At 39.0% G+C, this 17,224-nt stretch overlaps 1 protein-coding gene across 1 annotated transcript in view; it reads left to right on the top strand.

The window, feature by feature from the left end:
* kiaa1324 (UPF0577 protein KIAA1324 homolog) overlaps positions 1–17,224 on the top strand; it is a 43,877-nt gene that overhangs the window by 17,779 nt on the left and 8,874 nt on the right. The window contains exons 4-17 of the mRNA XM_002939640.5: positions 1,475–1,622; positions 2,428–2,508; positions 3,888–3,993; positions 4,658–4,807; positions 6,117–6,205; positions 6,296–6,473; positions 7,309–7,437; positions 8,818–8,908; positions 8,998–9,103; positions 10,323–10,460; positions 10,682–10,936; positions 12,230–12,403; positions 13,523–13,691; positions 13,788–13,878. Coding sequence (XP_002939686.2) covers positions 1,475–1,622; positions 2,428–2,508; positions 3,888–3,993; positions 4,658–4,807; positions 6,117–6,205; positions 6,296–6,473; positions 7,309–7,437; positions 8,818–8,908; positions 8,998–9,103; positions 10,323–10,460; positions 10,682–10,936; positions 12,230–12,403; positions 13,523–13,691; positions 13,788–13,878 — 1,905 coding nt within the window. The remainder of the gene's footprint in view (positions 1–1,474; positions 1,623–2,427; positions 2,509–3,887; positions 3,994–4,657; positions 4,808–6,116; positions 6,206–6,295; positions 6,474–7,308; positions 7,438–8,817; positions 8,909–8,997; positions 9,104–10,322; positions 10,461–10,681; positions 10,937–12,229; positions 12,404–13,522; positions 13,692–13,787; positions 13,879–17,224) is intronic.

The following is a 17,224-nucleotide window of genomic DNA, read 5'->3' as shown; positions in this document are numbered from 1 at the left end:
GTATTTTTCAAAATTATATCGGTATCACGGTATTTGACGGTATTTTTTTTCCCCCATGCATGATTAGGTGACCACCCCAAACACCCCCCCCCGCCACCCCAAACACCCCCCCATCCGCACCCCCCTCACCCCGCCACCCCAAACACCCCCCCATCCGCATATTACCTATATTATAATTGTGAGGGATTAAGCTTTTAAACAAAAACTTAAAAGGCTTATTTCCAAACACAATGTGCAAATTTGGACAAAAATTGCCAGAGTTTTTTCCCACAGAGCAGAGTTTTAGCTTAATTGCGGGCAGATGCTAAGTTACTGCAACAGACTATGCACCAACATGGACACAAATTGCTATCTGTTTCAGTACATTGTGCTAAGGCTGCAGTACATGGGTTCTCCCCTCTGCATTTGTGTTTGGATGGCATAACTTCTAATGTGTGGCATTAATAATGGCATTAGAATTCAACTCACTTGGTGCAAGTCACTTGTGGTTAATGATGCAATTCGCTATGGGCTGAAATTTTCTCAGGTTCAGGCTGTTAATAGTCGCAGGGTTCCCTTGCATCAGTAAATGTACTTGACCAGAGTAAGCTGAAGAGGCACACTGGCACAAAGTATGAACCCAAATACCTTACTGTGCGCGCTGACGTCGCGTGCGCGCTGACGTCACGCGCACGACGTCGCGTGCGCGCTGACGTCACGCGCGCGCTGACGTCACGCGCGCACCCGGAAGTATTCGGAAAAATTGCCAGGTAGCGCGCACACCGGTATGGGGGTATGTAAAAAATTGATATCGTTTTTTCAAAAAAAACCGGTGTTCGGTTTTTACCGGTATACCGCCCAGCACTAATACCTCCCAACTGTCCAGATTTTTGTGGGACAGTCCTGATTTTAACAATTCAGCCCGCAGTCCTGGATTATTATTGAAAAGTCCCTCATTTCCCTTTGATCTCCTGCAGTCAACACCAAAAAAGATACAAAGTTTCTCAAACTTAATTAGATAAGTAGGCTTTTGGCAGACAGCCCAGAATAACACCTGCACTTGTAACTAATACAATTGTAACTAAGATAAACAGGTCTCTTGGGGGGAACTGAGAAAACATCAGTTAATAAAGCTTTTACAGCAGAATTGTGCATTGAAATCCTTTTTCAATGCATTGAAATAACAGCCATGTGACCTGTGCTTTGATAAATTTCAGTCACACTTTACTGCAGAGCTGCAAGTTTAGGGGGTGTGGTCACAAAAATGGCGTGGTCAAAAAATTTCCCCACACTATGCGTGGCATTTTGTTTTGTCCCTTTTTTCCTTTTTTTTACATGTTGGGAGGTATGCATTAGGGTACTACCTTTTAATTACTATGAGTATAACTAGTTTCTTGGTACAAATTCAACATTTTCAAATTACTCTGCAATATTCTATTACATTTTTTTTCTGGGTTTATCTCTGTTCATTTTATCTTTAATGACTTCCTCCAAGGTCACAGTGGGAACCACATGGTGAATATGTTGCCTCAAACACAGATGAATGTTCAACTGCTCTAATGTATTCTATCAACCTAAAGCAGGAGGGATCTGTAGCATTTGAATACTTATACCCAGACAGTAAGATTGGCTTTGAGTTCTTTGTGAGTATCACTTGCTTTTTTAAACTACCTTTATAGAGTACTGACAAGGAATAAAACTTCTGCCTATACAATGTAGTAACAGTATATTGTAGGAGCAAAGTTTAAGTGATATGGCCACATTATATTACTTAAAGTATGCCTTGACAAAAACTAATGTTCACTTGCTGAGAAATTAGCTGCTTTATTAAAGCTTTATATAAGCGTCGTTTTCTACAAGGTATGCAGCATCATTGGTGAGCATGATAAAAACAGAGACCTTTACAATGGTAAGTTATTGTGCAAAGATTACTGTTATACTGGTAAAGCTAACACACAACTTTAAATATTGATCAGCCTTAACTGACATATTTATATATAAAACATCATTGCTCACAGAAAAGAAATTGGTATTGATATATTGTAGATATTACTAAATGATACCAGTGTACAGCTCTGCTACACAGTACATAATGTAGCAATTAGTTATCTAAAATGGATATCCTCTTCCAGCAGGTGCAGAAATAATCTTAGTCACATTAAATAATGCAAAGGGAGCATTGTGCTGGGCAAATAAATCATATGCAACACTGTATGACAGGTGTTTTTGCACTCCCAAGTTTGCTTGCATATTTCTGCCTTTTCTTGTTCTCACATGTAGTAAATTAAGCCCTGTAATTTTACAGGCTAATAAAGTGTATAATGTGGCCTTTTCACTGCAGCCTTGGATATGACAAAGCAATACAGAATATAGGGGATGTGAAGTTATGTTTATATAAGGAACAGAGGGTCTAACATTTTAAAGTCACCTTTTGTATTGTATCTGTAGGTTCAAAATGATCAGTGCCAACCAAGAGAAGAGGCTTCCAGATGGATGAGAACTACAGAAAAGGGGTGGAGTTATCACCAAGTGAGTAATACTGAAAACATACTGCTTTACGACTACCCAGTATTATGTTTTGTCACGCATGTTTCCCTTGATATTTAAAAAATACACCCTAACACTTGTACTTATATGTCATATAATAATACTTGCCGCTCACTATAACTATAACCATCATCCCAGGCATAGTTCTCTTAACAAATGGGTATTTTGGAATGCATTAGTGAACCTCTTGCCTAGTATAACACAAATACAGTTCTTACAAGAGAGATGAATAATGGGTGAGCAATAAAGATGTTTATAGGCAACAGTCTGATGGCTTCATTACCTTACATTAGGCCAGATTTGATTCAAGGAGAAAATATGTCTCACATATTTATGTCTCAAAATATATGGTTTGTCACATAAAAACTCTATTAAAACCTAAGTATAAATTTTCATATTATAAACCAAAAAATAAAGTTTACTCATAATGGGAAATTTACTTAGAAAATGTTATTTAAAAGGAAGAGTTACATCAAAAAATTTAAGGGGCACATTTACTAAGATCCAATGGTTTTCTGGGCTAAAATCACTATATGGTAAAAATTCTTAGTAACCACAATAAATTCTGATGCTCTAAATGTCAAGAAAATTCTTTTCTCGGTCGTACGAAAAAATCGCAATTGCATTCCGAAAGTCACAAACTTTTCATGCTGAAAAAGTTTGTTAAGCCACAAAAACCTTTCTTGCTTTAATGCCTTCCATGTCTAGCTTAGGAAGCCTTTCATAGGACTTAATGGTTCTCGACAGGTCAAACCTGGTGAAAAGAAAGTTTAACCAAAGCTTTAAAGAATTTTGTGGTTTTTACGCAAAATACGATTGTTTCGTGGTTTTTTAACAAAAACGGTGAAAAAGTTGTGGAATTTTAACAAACTTTTTGCATACATTCCGAAATGTTGTATAAATTAAAAAAAAATTTAAAAAAATACGAAATTATCTCAAAAAAGTTTAGTAAAAGGGCCTCTTAGTGTATCAAAATAATTAATATATTATGTACTATTGCCATGCACTGGTAAAAGCTTTGTGCTGCTTTTCCTATAGACTACAAAAGAGTTTTCGAGTGATAAACAGTGAGATAAGTTTTTACTAATTGACTTGCTCTATGGGAAAGCCCTGTAATCAAATTAGGAGGTGGGCCCTATGGGCCATATTCAGTTTGAGGAGAAAAACTTTTCTCCTGATGTAATGAAGCAAGAAGACCTTAACAGTAGGGTGTTGCCCACAAACAGCTCTATTGCTCACCCTTTGTTTAGCTCTCTTGATAGACAAATTTCTGATTCATTTTATTAAGTTAAAGCTTAAGTGCTGAACCTCTCTGCCCCAACTACAAACCTGACAATGTATTTACATAAATATCTCTGCAGGTGACGTTGACAAAAGGCAATAATGTTCTTTACTGGAGAACAGCAGCTTTCTACTTGGGAAGTGTCATTCCTAAACCTGTGCTATTGAGGACTATACAGATTACAGGTATATGAGATTAAGAGCCATTTGCAAGTTGTTTGCTTTATGGAATGGCATTTTTTTTTATTGGCAGTCCTGACAAATAAGTTTAATTAATGCATCAGTTCCAACTGTATATTAAAGATACATTTCTGTATGCATGTATATGTAATTAAATACTAGGTATAAATAATGTGTGCTGATTTGTGAGACAACTCAGTAAAAGTGTACATAAAACATAAACAATTTACTGGAATATGGAGATTATCGGGCTCATTAACATTAAGTGCAGTTGTGGATATGCAGAGTTTGCTGCAGTAGTTGCACAAACTGATGCCATTTGTTAAAGCTATTTGTGCTCAAAGCTGCTCTCTGCAGTTGCACCAAGCGCCTATGTGCCTATGTTAGTTTGAAAGCCAGAAATTTCAGTGCACTTCTGTCCAATTTTGTGGCAAAATGCAAGTGCAATTGTGTGCATTTTAGAGCAGTAAATGCAATTGTACTAAGCACAACTCTTCCTGACGGACACAAATCTGCTTAAATTAGGGTTGAAAAATGTTGTATTGTGTGTAAAACCATGGAGACATGGGTCTGGATTACATTCTGCACAGTGCAGTTGTGCTTTAAATGAGCCCTTATAACTTTTGATGCAGTAAATTATATTGTATTTTCTCGGGCCTTCTTATCACAGGTGCTGCCTATACTTCAGAATGTTTTCCCTGCAAGCCAGGCACATTTGCCTCCACCAATGGAACATCAACCTGCCAAGTGTGCCCGAAAGATACATACTCTAACCGAGGGGCTTCTTCCTGCATCTCATGTGACCCTGATAAATATTCAGGTAAATGGTCACACATCTTGCATTTGTTCAGACTAAGGCAGGGCACAAGGTGGACAGTTGTCCCGAGGCCGGACAATCCTTGCTTTAAAGGGGGCCCAACTGTGATACAGTTTTTAAGCTCGGGCCCCCTTTAAAGATTTACGGGCCCTGTCATTGGTGGTCAGCAGGTAATTTGATTGGTTGCGCCCCGTGCGCTCCATGTAATGAAGGATCGCAGGGGGCGCAGCCTTATAAAGATTAGATGCAGCAGGGAGCCGGCGGACACAGACGGAAGCTGGAGAGGATAATTTATGTAGTGAATAAATGTGCCCCCTATTGTAAAATATAAGGAGTTTCATGACCAAATAACCTTTTATATAGCTTATGGAACTCCGATGTGACTTCTAATATCCTTATATTTTACAACAGGGATATACCCAGGGGTAGCAGAAGATGTTTTTGGTTGGGGGGGCCAGGAGAGGGAGGACATTTTTGGACATGCTCAGGCCAAAGAGAGCACCCCTGATGCCCCCACCCCTCCACCGGCATTTAGCCACAAATTCCAAAACCAGGGGGGGCCCCCCTCCGACGCCTATCTATAATACACAAGTTTCTGGGAATCATGTGACAGAAACAGGGTCGGACTGGGCCGTTGGGAAACCGGGAAAAATCCCGGTGGCCCAGTCCAACCCTTGCCGGCGCTCCCCCTGCCCGACTGTTCCTCCCCATACGCATTAAATTTATACGTGCTCGGGGAGGACGTCGGGTATGGGCCCTGCGGGGGGGGTTAGGGGGGCCCCTGGGGGGTGTTAGGGGACCGGCTGACCCTGGACAGAAATGACATCACTGAGCACCAATTATAACTGATGACATCACTAGGCACATTTATAATGGTATAATTTACAGAATATTCATAGCCCTTGTGTATTATTTTATTATAATAGCAGAGATGGGAAGGTGGCTGACATGGCCTTTTTGTGGCTGACATTTTCTTTTATTAGGTGTAAACTAGGTTCATTTTACATAATCTTTAATATAGTAGCAATCACTTCAGTTTGTAAATATTGTCAGAATATTGTAAAAGTAGCTTCTTTGTATGGTGACGTATAGTATATATAAAGCTTTGAAAAATACTACCCCTGGACAATGCCACCTGAAGAGGCTCTGAAATATGAATGTATGGAAAGAGAGTGATAAAAACACTGACTGATTTTGGGCATGGTTGTTTGCATGAGAATAGAAATTAAATTTGTAGACATATAAGATATTCTGCAGCCTGGTATCTTTGCATCTGACATTTTGTTAACTTGAATGTCATTCTTACTTTTAGATTCTGGTTCTGCTTCTTGCAACCTTCGCCCTCCTTGTACAGAAAAAGATTATTTCTACACACACACACCATGTGATGACAATGGGGAGGCAAGTTACAAACATTTCTTGCTAACAAAGATTCTGAGAGTGTGTTTGATCCTCATATATAATCCACTTTTGTATCTATCTCACTCTTAGACCCAGCTGATGTTTAAATGGATTGAGCCCAAGATATGTAGCGAGAGTGTAGAAAATGCTGTATCATTGCCAACCTCTGTTGTTAAGAAGAAGTGCCCTCCCTGTAACCCAGGTTTCTATCAGACGAACTCCAGTTCCTGTGAACCATGCCCTCTAGGTTCATTCTCAAATGGCACCAGTAAGTTCTGATATGCAGACGTCATGGCTTTTCTCTTTGAAGCAGTCTTTAAAGTGAACCTGTCACCCAGGCATAAAAAACTGTATAATAAAAGCCCATTTCAAATTAAAAAGGAAACCCAAACTCATTTTTTTATTAACACATCCAAACCCATTATAAAAGCATTTAAAAATCCCAGATGTCAATCATATATTGCCTGCCCCGCCTCTATGCCTTAGGCATAGGGGTGGGGCAGACAGTTACTTTCACTTTCAATTCAGAACTTCTTAGATGTTGCTGCTCTCCTCACATCCCCCCTCTCTCCTCACCATCTAATTTTGTAACCAGTGCATGGACATGGGCATCAGGTTCCCCCATACTGGCACAGAAACAAGATTTTAGCAGGATGCAAAGTTTGCCTTAATAACACTGTCCACAAAATGGCGCCTGCTTGCTTGTTGCAATTGTGAATTCCAAGACTGAAGAAAATAAGATTCAAATAATTTATATAGTGTAAGTGAAGTTTATTTTGCTAGACAAACACAATAGTAAACAATTTGGAATTATTTCTTAAGGTGACAGGTCCCCTTTAATGATTTCTTTCCTTGTTCAGATGAAAATAAACGCTGCTTCCAATCATAGAATCTATAATTTACAATACTGAATCACCTGAAGAACTTTATATGGGGTTTTTAATACACAAGCAGATAAATATGGCTTATATGATAATAGATGTGCATCATCAGAACTTCTCTGCAGAGAGAAAATGTGTATAAAGATGCAAAGCATTGTGAATTTGTCTGTAAACACAATAACTTACCTTCTTAATTCTCTTTTATGCATGAACTTCCTGCAGGCTGTATTAGCTGCCAAGTTGGCACAGAAGCTGTTTTAGGCTTTGAGTACAAGTGGTGGAATGTTCTACCAACCAACATGAGGAGCACAGTCATGAGTGGAGTCAATTTTGATTACCAAGGTGTATCAGGTACATGTTTACAAATTTTCTACTGTACAAATGTTGCAATCTTAGAATTACTAAGATTTGTTATGTTAAAATGCATATTGTAGAGAATCCACTAGTTTCAAAGTGGTAGACCATTGCATGTTTAACCCCTTTAAACTAGGGGCACTATATGTCAGCTGGCCAGCTGTGTGTGCAGTAAAGGCTATATGGAGACCTCCACTGACTGCCTGCTTTGAAGCAAGTGACAGGTACAGAATGCACCCTGCACTCCATGCTAGCCCTGTACCTTAAATAGTGATACAGGTGTGATCATCAGACTAAAGCTTATGTTTAATAAAGTGAGTCATTTTAAGTAATAAAAATAAAATCTGAGAGTTTGGCCCTTTTTTTTCTTGCAAAGGGAACTTGATGTTCCTTACCTTTCTTACACAAAAATTCAGTTCATTCATGCTTTATGGCTTAAATTCTCCCTATCTTGCTAACATACCATAGGGCTCATATACAAACACAAAAGCAAGTGCATTTTGTGGCCTCAGATAACCACGTTTTTTTGTCCACAGTGCAGATTTTTTTCCCCCAGCATTTCAGCATAAGGAGGGCAGGCTACACTAAGGGGCACATTTACTAACCCACGAACGGGCCGAATGTGTCCGATTGCGTTTTTTTCGTAATGATCGGTAATTTTGCGTTTTTTTTGGCTTCTTTACAATTTTTGCGTAAAAACGCGAGTTATTCGGCGTCTTTACGATTTTTGCGTAAAAACGCGAGTTTTTCGGCGTCTTTACGATTTTTGCGTAAAAACGCGAGTTTTTCGTAGCCATTACGAAAGTTGCGCAAAGTCGCGATTTTTTCGTAGCGTTACAACTTGCGCGAAACGTCGCGCCTTTTAAGTTTTAACGCTACGAAAAAGGCGCGACTTTGCGCGCAAGTGTTAACGCTATGAAAAAATTGCGACTTTGCGCAACTTTCGTAATGGCTACGAAAAACTCGCGTTTTTACGCTAAAATCGTAAAGACGCCGAAAAACTCGCGTTTTTGCGCAAAAATCGTAAAGACGCCGAAAAAATCGCAAAAAATATGAAAAAGTCGCAAAATGTTCGTTTCCAATCGGAATTTTTCCAATTCGGATTCGAAATCGTGTCTTAGTAAATCAGCCCCTAAGTAGTAGATGTCACAGATGTGCCATTTTGCCTGTCAATTAGCACTACTGTTATACTAAAAACAGACACAACCACCACAAAGTGATTGCATTTTACCGCTTTTTCTGGTCTATATGACAGTTTAGACATAAAAGCTGGTTACTTTTTTAAATTACCCAAGAAGTATTTTACTGTTGTGACCATGCCCTTGCCTTTTAGTTTTATGTTTTTTCCACTTGATCCTAACAGCTCTTTTTTCTCAGGATGGGAGGTAGCTGGTGATTACATTTACACATCTGCAGGATCCTCAGACAATGATTATATGGTGCTTACTATGAATATTCCCAGTTTCAGGTAATAAGTCCAGGGATCAGCACTCAGCATGGACAAAGAACCAATGGCAAATTTAATGACTGTCTTTCTCTTTCAAATTTCTCTTGCAGCACTCCACGGACTGTTGCACAAGATGCAGAAAATAAAGAGGTTTCCCACATTACTTTCGTATTTGAAATGACATGTTCTGTGAACTGCCAGCTGTACTTCATGATGGTAGGCTATACCCTAAAGCTAGACAACTGAGGAAAAAACCTCAGTAAATAAAGATAAATATGAATAGTTTTCCTCTCATGTAAATAATGATATATTTTTTCACAAAGGAATAACAAAGAGGCAAATGATACCTTTATGCCATACGGTCTATTATTGTTTAAAGGCGTGGTTCACCTTTATGTTAACTTTTAATAAGTTATAGAATGTACTATTCTTAGCAACTTTTCTTTCAATTGGTCTTCTTTATATATTTTTAATAATTTTCAAATTATCCACTTTCCTCTTCTACATTTTTCCAGCTTTCAAATAGGCAGCCAAACAACTATTGCTCTGTGGGGCTTCAATTGGGCAAGCCGAAAAGATCCCCCTACCTGTGTCTGAACCTGAATGAATTGAATATGCTCAGATGCAGGCACATGTAGATGATGTCCGCATAAAAATGTCGGCTACAAGTGCCTGCCCAATCATATTCAATTTATTCGGGTGCAGGCACAGGTAGGGGGATCTTTAAGCATATGGAGTGTATTCTTGGCAAGCTTTGTGTGACATTAGCCTAAAAGTAAATTGAAGGTGATAAAATGAATCCTTGGAGTTCAGCATCCTGGCTCTGTATCACCTACACCCTGACCACCTTCGGGTGTCTGACTTCCTGTCTCAGAAAAATCCTTAATTCCCTGGGCCAGAGTCTGTAGTTCTCTTCTCTCTCCCCTCTCCTGCTCCCCCCTCCCACAAGAACGCTAAGAACTCCCTCCCTTAAGAATGTGTGATCTGAGCTAGAACAGCTAGAGCTACAGCAGGAAGTTACTTAAAATGGCAGCTGCTGTCTTAAGCAAACAGAGAAAGCTTCTAGGGCTCTTTACTCAGGTATGATAATGCTTTCTGCAGAATAAATATATTGTTCTAGGTGGCACTAATGTGGTGAATATATTGGCAGTAAAATGCCAAAATGAATTTCATTCTTCTTTAAAAGCACAAGCTCTTCAGCTTGTCATTTTGTTCTTTCCTGAAAGCATAGACATGACCTTTTAAAATAATGGTGTTATTTCCTTGACAATTTTAGTAGTGGCAATGGATTGTGTTAAATCACATTTAAGGAGAACAACACAGATTTATATTTAAAAATATAAAGTAAGAATAACAATAAAACTGAACCCTTGAATACCCATAAAGCAACTGCAGGGTCATTTAACCTTTATTAACAATTTGGATTTATTCCTAGGCTGTGAATTCAGAGGGGAGCTCAGTTATAAAGAACTGGGTAGGTACTCAGGAGAAGCAGTCATATACCTATCGTATACAAAAGAATGCTAACACTACCTTTACTTGGGCATTTCAACGAACCAGTGTCAGAGAAATGGTGAGTAGGAACCACTTTTCTGCTATGTGTCATTTTTACAATCCAGGTTTTCCTTGAATGAATATCCCTCTTTTGGTTCTGCAATGTTCCTTCATACTTTATAGGTATATGTACAGGTATAGTTCCCAGATGTGTTATTCCCATGCTTCATGATATTTAAGCTTCAGAACAATCAGTAGTCCTGATTGTTTTTATGTTATACTATTTTTTTCTGTTCGCAGGGTCGCAAGTACACAGAAGATGTGGCTAAGATTTATTCTATTAATATTACCAATACCAAGGATGGTGTAGCATCTTGGTGCCAGCCCTGTGCCCTAGGCACAGACTCTCTATGTATCTCTTGCCCTCCAGGGCATTACATTGACAAAAAGACAAGTAGTTGCACCCTTTGCCCATCAAACACAATACTGAACACACACCAACCCTCTGGACTGGAAGCCTGTGTGCCATGTGGCCCAGGGACGAAAAGCAACAATGTAAGTAAATATCATGACTTCTGGCCAATAACAATGACCTAATACAAAAGGCGTATTGTGAAAACAGGAACAATATAAAAGATTTATTTCATGTGTAAGCTGTTAATTATATTAAAAACAAATCTTGATACCTAGATATCTAGAATTCAGAGAATATTATTTTACTAATAATTCACATTTAAATATGACATAAGACTATACAGAGTGTAAAGGGAAAAATATAAATACTGCTAAAACATATATATATATATATATATATATATATATATATATATATATATACAGATATATACAGATTAAGAGTTCAAGTAAGCATTTTTGAGGGAAAGCCTGTCTATCAATCCAGTCAGGGATGTGACAGCTGGACATGGTTCAAACTCTCCTTTCCAGCTGTCTGCGACAGATTGACCTTTAAAAATGAGCAGGGTCCTTCTGTCATCACTCTGTGTGCCTTTAATTTTAGTCTTATACAGTATATCTGTAAATTCTCTGGCTGTCTAGCATGAACTACTTGTTTAGGATATCCCCAAAGTTGCTCAATGGCTACTACAACCACTAGAGGAATAAATTGGCCTTTTGTTTTGGATCAATGCCGTGTTAAAAGGTTCAAGTGTGTCCCACGTGAATCTTATATTTTCTTATAATATGATGCATTCATCTTGACATCTTGCCAATTCCTAATACCGCTGTAGCTCATACACCCCTATAACAGAGATCCACCTCTATTCTTCATGGAGGGATGGTGAGTTTCTCTTCATAGGCCTTTAATATTGGTCTCATAATTCCAAAGTATTTTGTTCCAGAAGTTTCTTCAAATATCTCCATATTGTGCATTCTGCAACGTGCATACCACCTTATTTCAGAGAATTCTGTATTTCAAAAGAAGTTACTTGTGGGTTTTTTCTCTGAATCCTGACAATTTTTTTCTGTAGTCTAAAATCTTTCTTGGTCTGCCTGCCTTTGGTATTAACAGAAACCCCTATTTTCCATTTTTTTATCAGAGCTTGAATTGTACTGATTGGCATTTCCAAACCTTCATTGCCATCTCAACCTGGGAATCTGTCTGTTTCCACTTATCATTATGATTACTAAAAAGCATAGCTCTGTTATAATAAATAGCTTCCCCTGACCAATATTCCAAAATAAAAGAATGGTGTTTTGCAGGATCACTTATATTTTTCAAAAATATAATTTTCCAAATTCTGCCAGGGCTATGTAAACTGATGAGCACAACTATATGTGTAATATTTTATAGCATTTGTTAACTACTTTGGAATTTCCAATTTTTCCCAGGCACACTCGGCATGTTTTAGTGATTGTTTACTGACTGTACCAGCAGGAAGGGGGCAGCTAAAATATAATTTTTCTGCTGTTCCTAACGTGACATCATTCAATGGACCACCCAGCTTTACCACCAAGGGCAAGAAATATAATCATCACTTCAGCATAAGTCTTTGTGGAAATCAGGTCTGTAAACTGGCTACTCTAGGGATGAATAACAGTGTAGCTAATAGGCCCAGTGGCCATATCCTGTGCAATTTGTTTAAACACACTTGAGAAGTTTGTCCAGTGTTCCTTCCAACCAAACTGAAGACTATTTTTCAGGGAGGACATCAGTCAATAAACATCAATAAATCAATGCAAAATGTCTTGCACAAGGCAAGCTCCCTCTGAACCATATAAATGTACTGCAAGAGCTTGTTGCTGTGCAGCCTAAAGTAAATCTGATCTCCTTTAGTAAAGATGAATAATGTGCAAAACTAGAGCACCACTTCATCTCCCTATATTTCTTGTTTCCAGTTAATTATCCTTAGGTAGACCCAGTGGCACCCAGCAGCGCAGTGGGTGAGTGAAAGTACATCTTGCTGCCCAAGAGAAGAGGTTTCCCCAACATTAATATGTAATAACTATCAAACGTGTCAGTGTGTCCTACAACATACTAACACTGGTTTTCCTGCATGCTTTACTGTTATTGTGTCTTTTTTATTAAGGAAATCAGACTCTCATCCATGGCATTTCTTATTGCTATGTTGCAGACAAAACATCAGCAGTTTCTAAAATCAGTTGCAAATACTTTACTTATATCATTATGCCCATGTTCCATACTCTGGTCCAGTGGGTGGGAAATGACTTCTTATGATTGACTACTCCAGGCAATAAAACACCTTGCATAACAAAACGAAATGTTATGTAATGAATCTGGGTGATAATGTAATGAATGTCTACCCAAACAGTTTTTGTATATGAAATAAAATGTAATTCAGTGCAATTTTCCAATATAAAGTATTTAAACCTTTTTAAAATGGTTTTAATGTAGTTTGTATTGACATTTACTTGTGTCCCTAGCAGGCTGTAATAACAGGCTCCTCTTTGGTACCTTATACAGGAGACACATTCCTTAGAGACATGCCATTTTGCCCAGGAAATGCCTCTGGTATAGTTAAAGTTCAGTACGCGTAATAAGTTGTAACTTGAGGGGCCACAGTCCCATGGCATGCTGGCAAAAATAAACAGCACTGGAATTTATCTGTAAATATTGCATTACACTGTCACTTACATGCAAAATTTTTGTTTTCCCCCTTTTAGGGGAAAAGGCTGGCTTCTTGTGTGGATAATGTGTTAGGTGGCAGAGGGTCAGAGATAGAATCATGGAACTCTGTGGCTTCCTACATTTGCCAGTCAGTAATTGTACCATCAGATGCATCAGGACACACAATATCATCGCAGCCAGTCAGCATTGCTGATCAGCTACTCGGTAATATTTGTCTTGAATTCTTATATAATCGGCAGTGCATTTATTGGGGACACATGAAGAAAAAATATAACTATTTTCCTGTTTTGTTTCTATCAGGTGTGACAACTGCAACAACTCTTGGTAATATTTCTGCACAATCGTTTCCTGGAGAAAATGCAGGGATACAAGACATTATTTTCTACTTTAGGTACAGTGCAGCTAGTAGTGCCATAATTTCCTCACATTTGAATTCATTTAAAATCCATAGACTCAGAGTATGTCTGCCACCATGCCCTTCATACTTTCTTCTTGTTCTCTTGAACATGTAAATGTAAACAAAGGTCCAGGGCCGGATGGTATTCATCCCAAGGTATTAAACGGGCTTAGCTCTGTGATTGCCAAATCTCTTCACTTAATTTTTTGGGATTCATTGAGGTCTGGCATGGTGCTAATATGGTTACATACTCAGCCTGAAAACTATAAGCCTGTTAGTCTAACATCAGTGGTAGTAAAGCTTTTGGAATGGGTAATAAAGGATAGGATGCTCGAATACATTGCAAATCAGAATACTAAGTTTGTGCCAGCATGGTTTTATGCATAACAGATCAGAAGTGTTTTAAAGTAATTAAAATATAATGTGCTGTTGCCCTGCACTGGTAAAAATGGTGTGTTTGCTACACAAAGACTACTATAGTTTATATAAATAAGCTGCTGTGTAGCCATGGATGCAGCCATTCAAGCTTAATTAAAGCAGAAAAGGCAAAGGTACCAGATAAGCTTTGTGAAAATAATGGGGTTTTATCTGTTATCTGCTATGTAACCTGTGCCTTTTCTCCTTTGAATGGCTGACCCCATGGCTACACAGCAGCTTATTTATTGTAAAGGAGAACTATACCCCCCCTGGGCGAAAGCGCCCTTAACTATCATTGGCTAGACCTTCCCCCCTCACCTCTCGATTACCGCATAGTTTTAAAGTTTACAATCTGTCCCTATAGCTAATCGCTAACTAAAATTGCAGAGAAGCGCAGCCGCGTACCTCGCCAACATCTTCTTACCGAGTGAAGGCACTTCGGGTCTCACCGCCGACACCTAACCTGCTTGCGCATCCGCAGCTGAAGAGGATTTCCTGCTACCTCCAACTGTGCATGCGCAAGCAGGTTCATATCGGCGGAGATACGAGAATAAGTGCCTTATTAAGGATATTAATGAGCTGGAGAGAGTGCAGAGACATGCAACTAAACTGGCAGAAAGGGGTGGAAGATTAAACTGTGAGGTTAGACTGTCAAGGTTGGGGTTGTTTCTCCAGAAACAAAGGCGCTTGCGAGGGCATATGATTACCCTGTACAAGTACATTAGAGGGGATTATAGGCAGATAGGGGATGTTCTTTTTTCCCATAAAGACGATCAGTGCACTAGAGGCCACCCATTTAGATTAGAGGATCTGAACTTTCATTTGAGGCAGCGTAAGTGGTTTTTCATGGTGCGGGCAGTGAGGTTGTGGAATGTTCTTCCAAGTGATGTTGTTATGGCAATGACTGGTAAGTATAGGTTGTGTGTGCTGGGTTTACTTGGATGGGTTGAACTTGATGGACTCTGGTCTTGTTTCACCCCTATGTAACTATGTTTCTATGTAACTTTTAATACAGATGTCTTGTAGCGTCTTTCTCTGTGCCTCCTCTGATTCTGGAGGAATTTCTGTGAGAGACCCAAATGTCATGAGAATGTTCTTCTCATGTCACCGGGGTTCATTTATCAATGATACCAAAAATTGATTAGCTTTTTTCAACCAGCTACAGGTAGAACAGGGGACTCTTTAACTGACTGCCTTGAGTCAACCCATTGAACCTCCTTGTTACATACCTTAATGAAACACCAGGAGACTGAGATGGGGTAAAATGGCCACAGCATTTATTCACATTATCAAATAAACAGGAACCTGCCAGCCTATCCAAAGGCAAAATTCTAAAACCAGAATTCCACAAAAGATCGCTATTATACTCTGCCGTTCCTCATTGAATAGTTTTACTTCCATGGTTGCCATTTGAGATCAGCACTATATCATTATATCCACCACTGAGTATTAGACTGCCTCTACCTACAAAGAAGATGGCCCCAAACTCTGCTACCAGCAGGAGCTGCATCTCCCACCATGAGAGGTTCAGCAGCCATGCTGCTGGTCCTAAATCTGCAGTGTCTCAATGATAAGAAATCCAAGCAGGTTGTCACCTAGCACAAGCAGTAGTAGCGTCTGTATCTATCAATCCACTGTGCAGTCACAGGAGAAAACCTCCTTCCTCTCTCTGCTAAACTTATCTGTACAGTACTCTGGCAAGGGCCTACTGCTGCTGTGAAAAATAAAACTTAAAATGCATTATCATATATCCACTGTTTTGATCCAGAGGAAGGCAAAAAACCCAACCTGAAGCCTCAAGAGGGAATAAATTCATTCCAGACCCCCATGGCGATCCACATTCAGTTTTTAATAGATAATATGAGAACATAGAGAAAAAAAGCATGACATTTTTGCAAAGTATGCAAAATATGCAAAAAGGGGGAGGGTAAGTGGGAGATTTCTACCTGCTCAGACGATAAGGAAGTGAACTACGCCTTTCCGTGACATCACATCCCTCCCTTTCTGCATCCCCCAGCCCAGCTTTCTTCTGCCTTCTCCCATTTGATTCTGCCAATTTCTAAACATAAACCAGTGTTATCTGGCTTCTGGTCATTTGGATCCCTTGTTATGCAGCCCCTGCGCTTATAGCTTCAGGGCTCTCCTTTTCATTTGTTGCCATATTTTCCATTAAGATAAATGAGCCCCCATAAGAGTTTATAAGAAAATCGGTCAATCAAAGGTGGAAAACAATGATATATATGGCCAAAAAAGACCAATTTATAAATAACCATGATATTTCAAGGATAACTATAACTCAACAAAAAATTAGGGGGTTATTTAGGTAACCCCTAGGCGCAGGTGCAAGATCACTAAGGGGTGCAAATGTCTGGTGTGGGCTTGTACCTCTTTCCTCCACTGTGGACAGACAACGCATACTATACAATGCATTCGAATCTCCTTGATTTTAAGTTCAGTATTAAAGAATCATTTTTTATATTAGCCCCTAGCCAATTAGTTCTTACTCTATTAATGGGGGGTGCTTCTTAGAATTTATTTTCTCAGCTTTTTGGTATTTACTGTATATTTAACCCTGCACACCATTTACGTATTGCCTCACCTATCAGAGTGTGTGTGGGGTGCTCTGCTATAGTCCAATTTTATAAATATAACTGTTCTAGTCATTTAAGAAGAAATAAGAGCAGGGCGGCAGTTTTATGCATAGAGGCCAATGAAAGGCAGTTTTGAATTAGTTAAAAACAATGTGTTGTATATAATCAAATAGCAAAAGTAATTTAAGAAAAAGCAAAAATGTAACAATATTTTTGGGGCAATTAAAGATTTGACCCTTGGGCCAAGCAACTGAATTACAACTGCAGCCCAATTAGCCAATTTTAGGACAGATATCGGTCGGGTAGGCCCATCAAGGGTGCCCATACATGAG

The sequence above is a fragment of the Xenopus tropicalis genome, chromosome 2 (assembly GCF_000004195.4).
Source record: "Xenopus tropicalis strain Nigerian chromosome 2, UCB_Xtro_10.0, whole genome shotgun sequence".
Taxonomy (NCBI): Eukaryota; Metazoa; Chordata; class Amphibia; order Anura; family Pipidae; genus Xenopus; species Xenopus tropicalis.
Note: the sequence above shows the minus strand (reverse complement) of the source record. Positions and strands in the feature narration are given on the sequence as shown.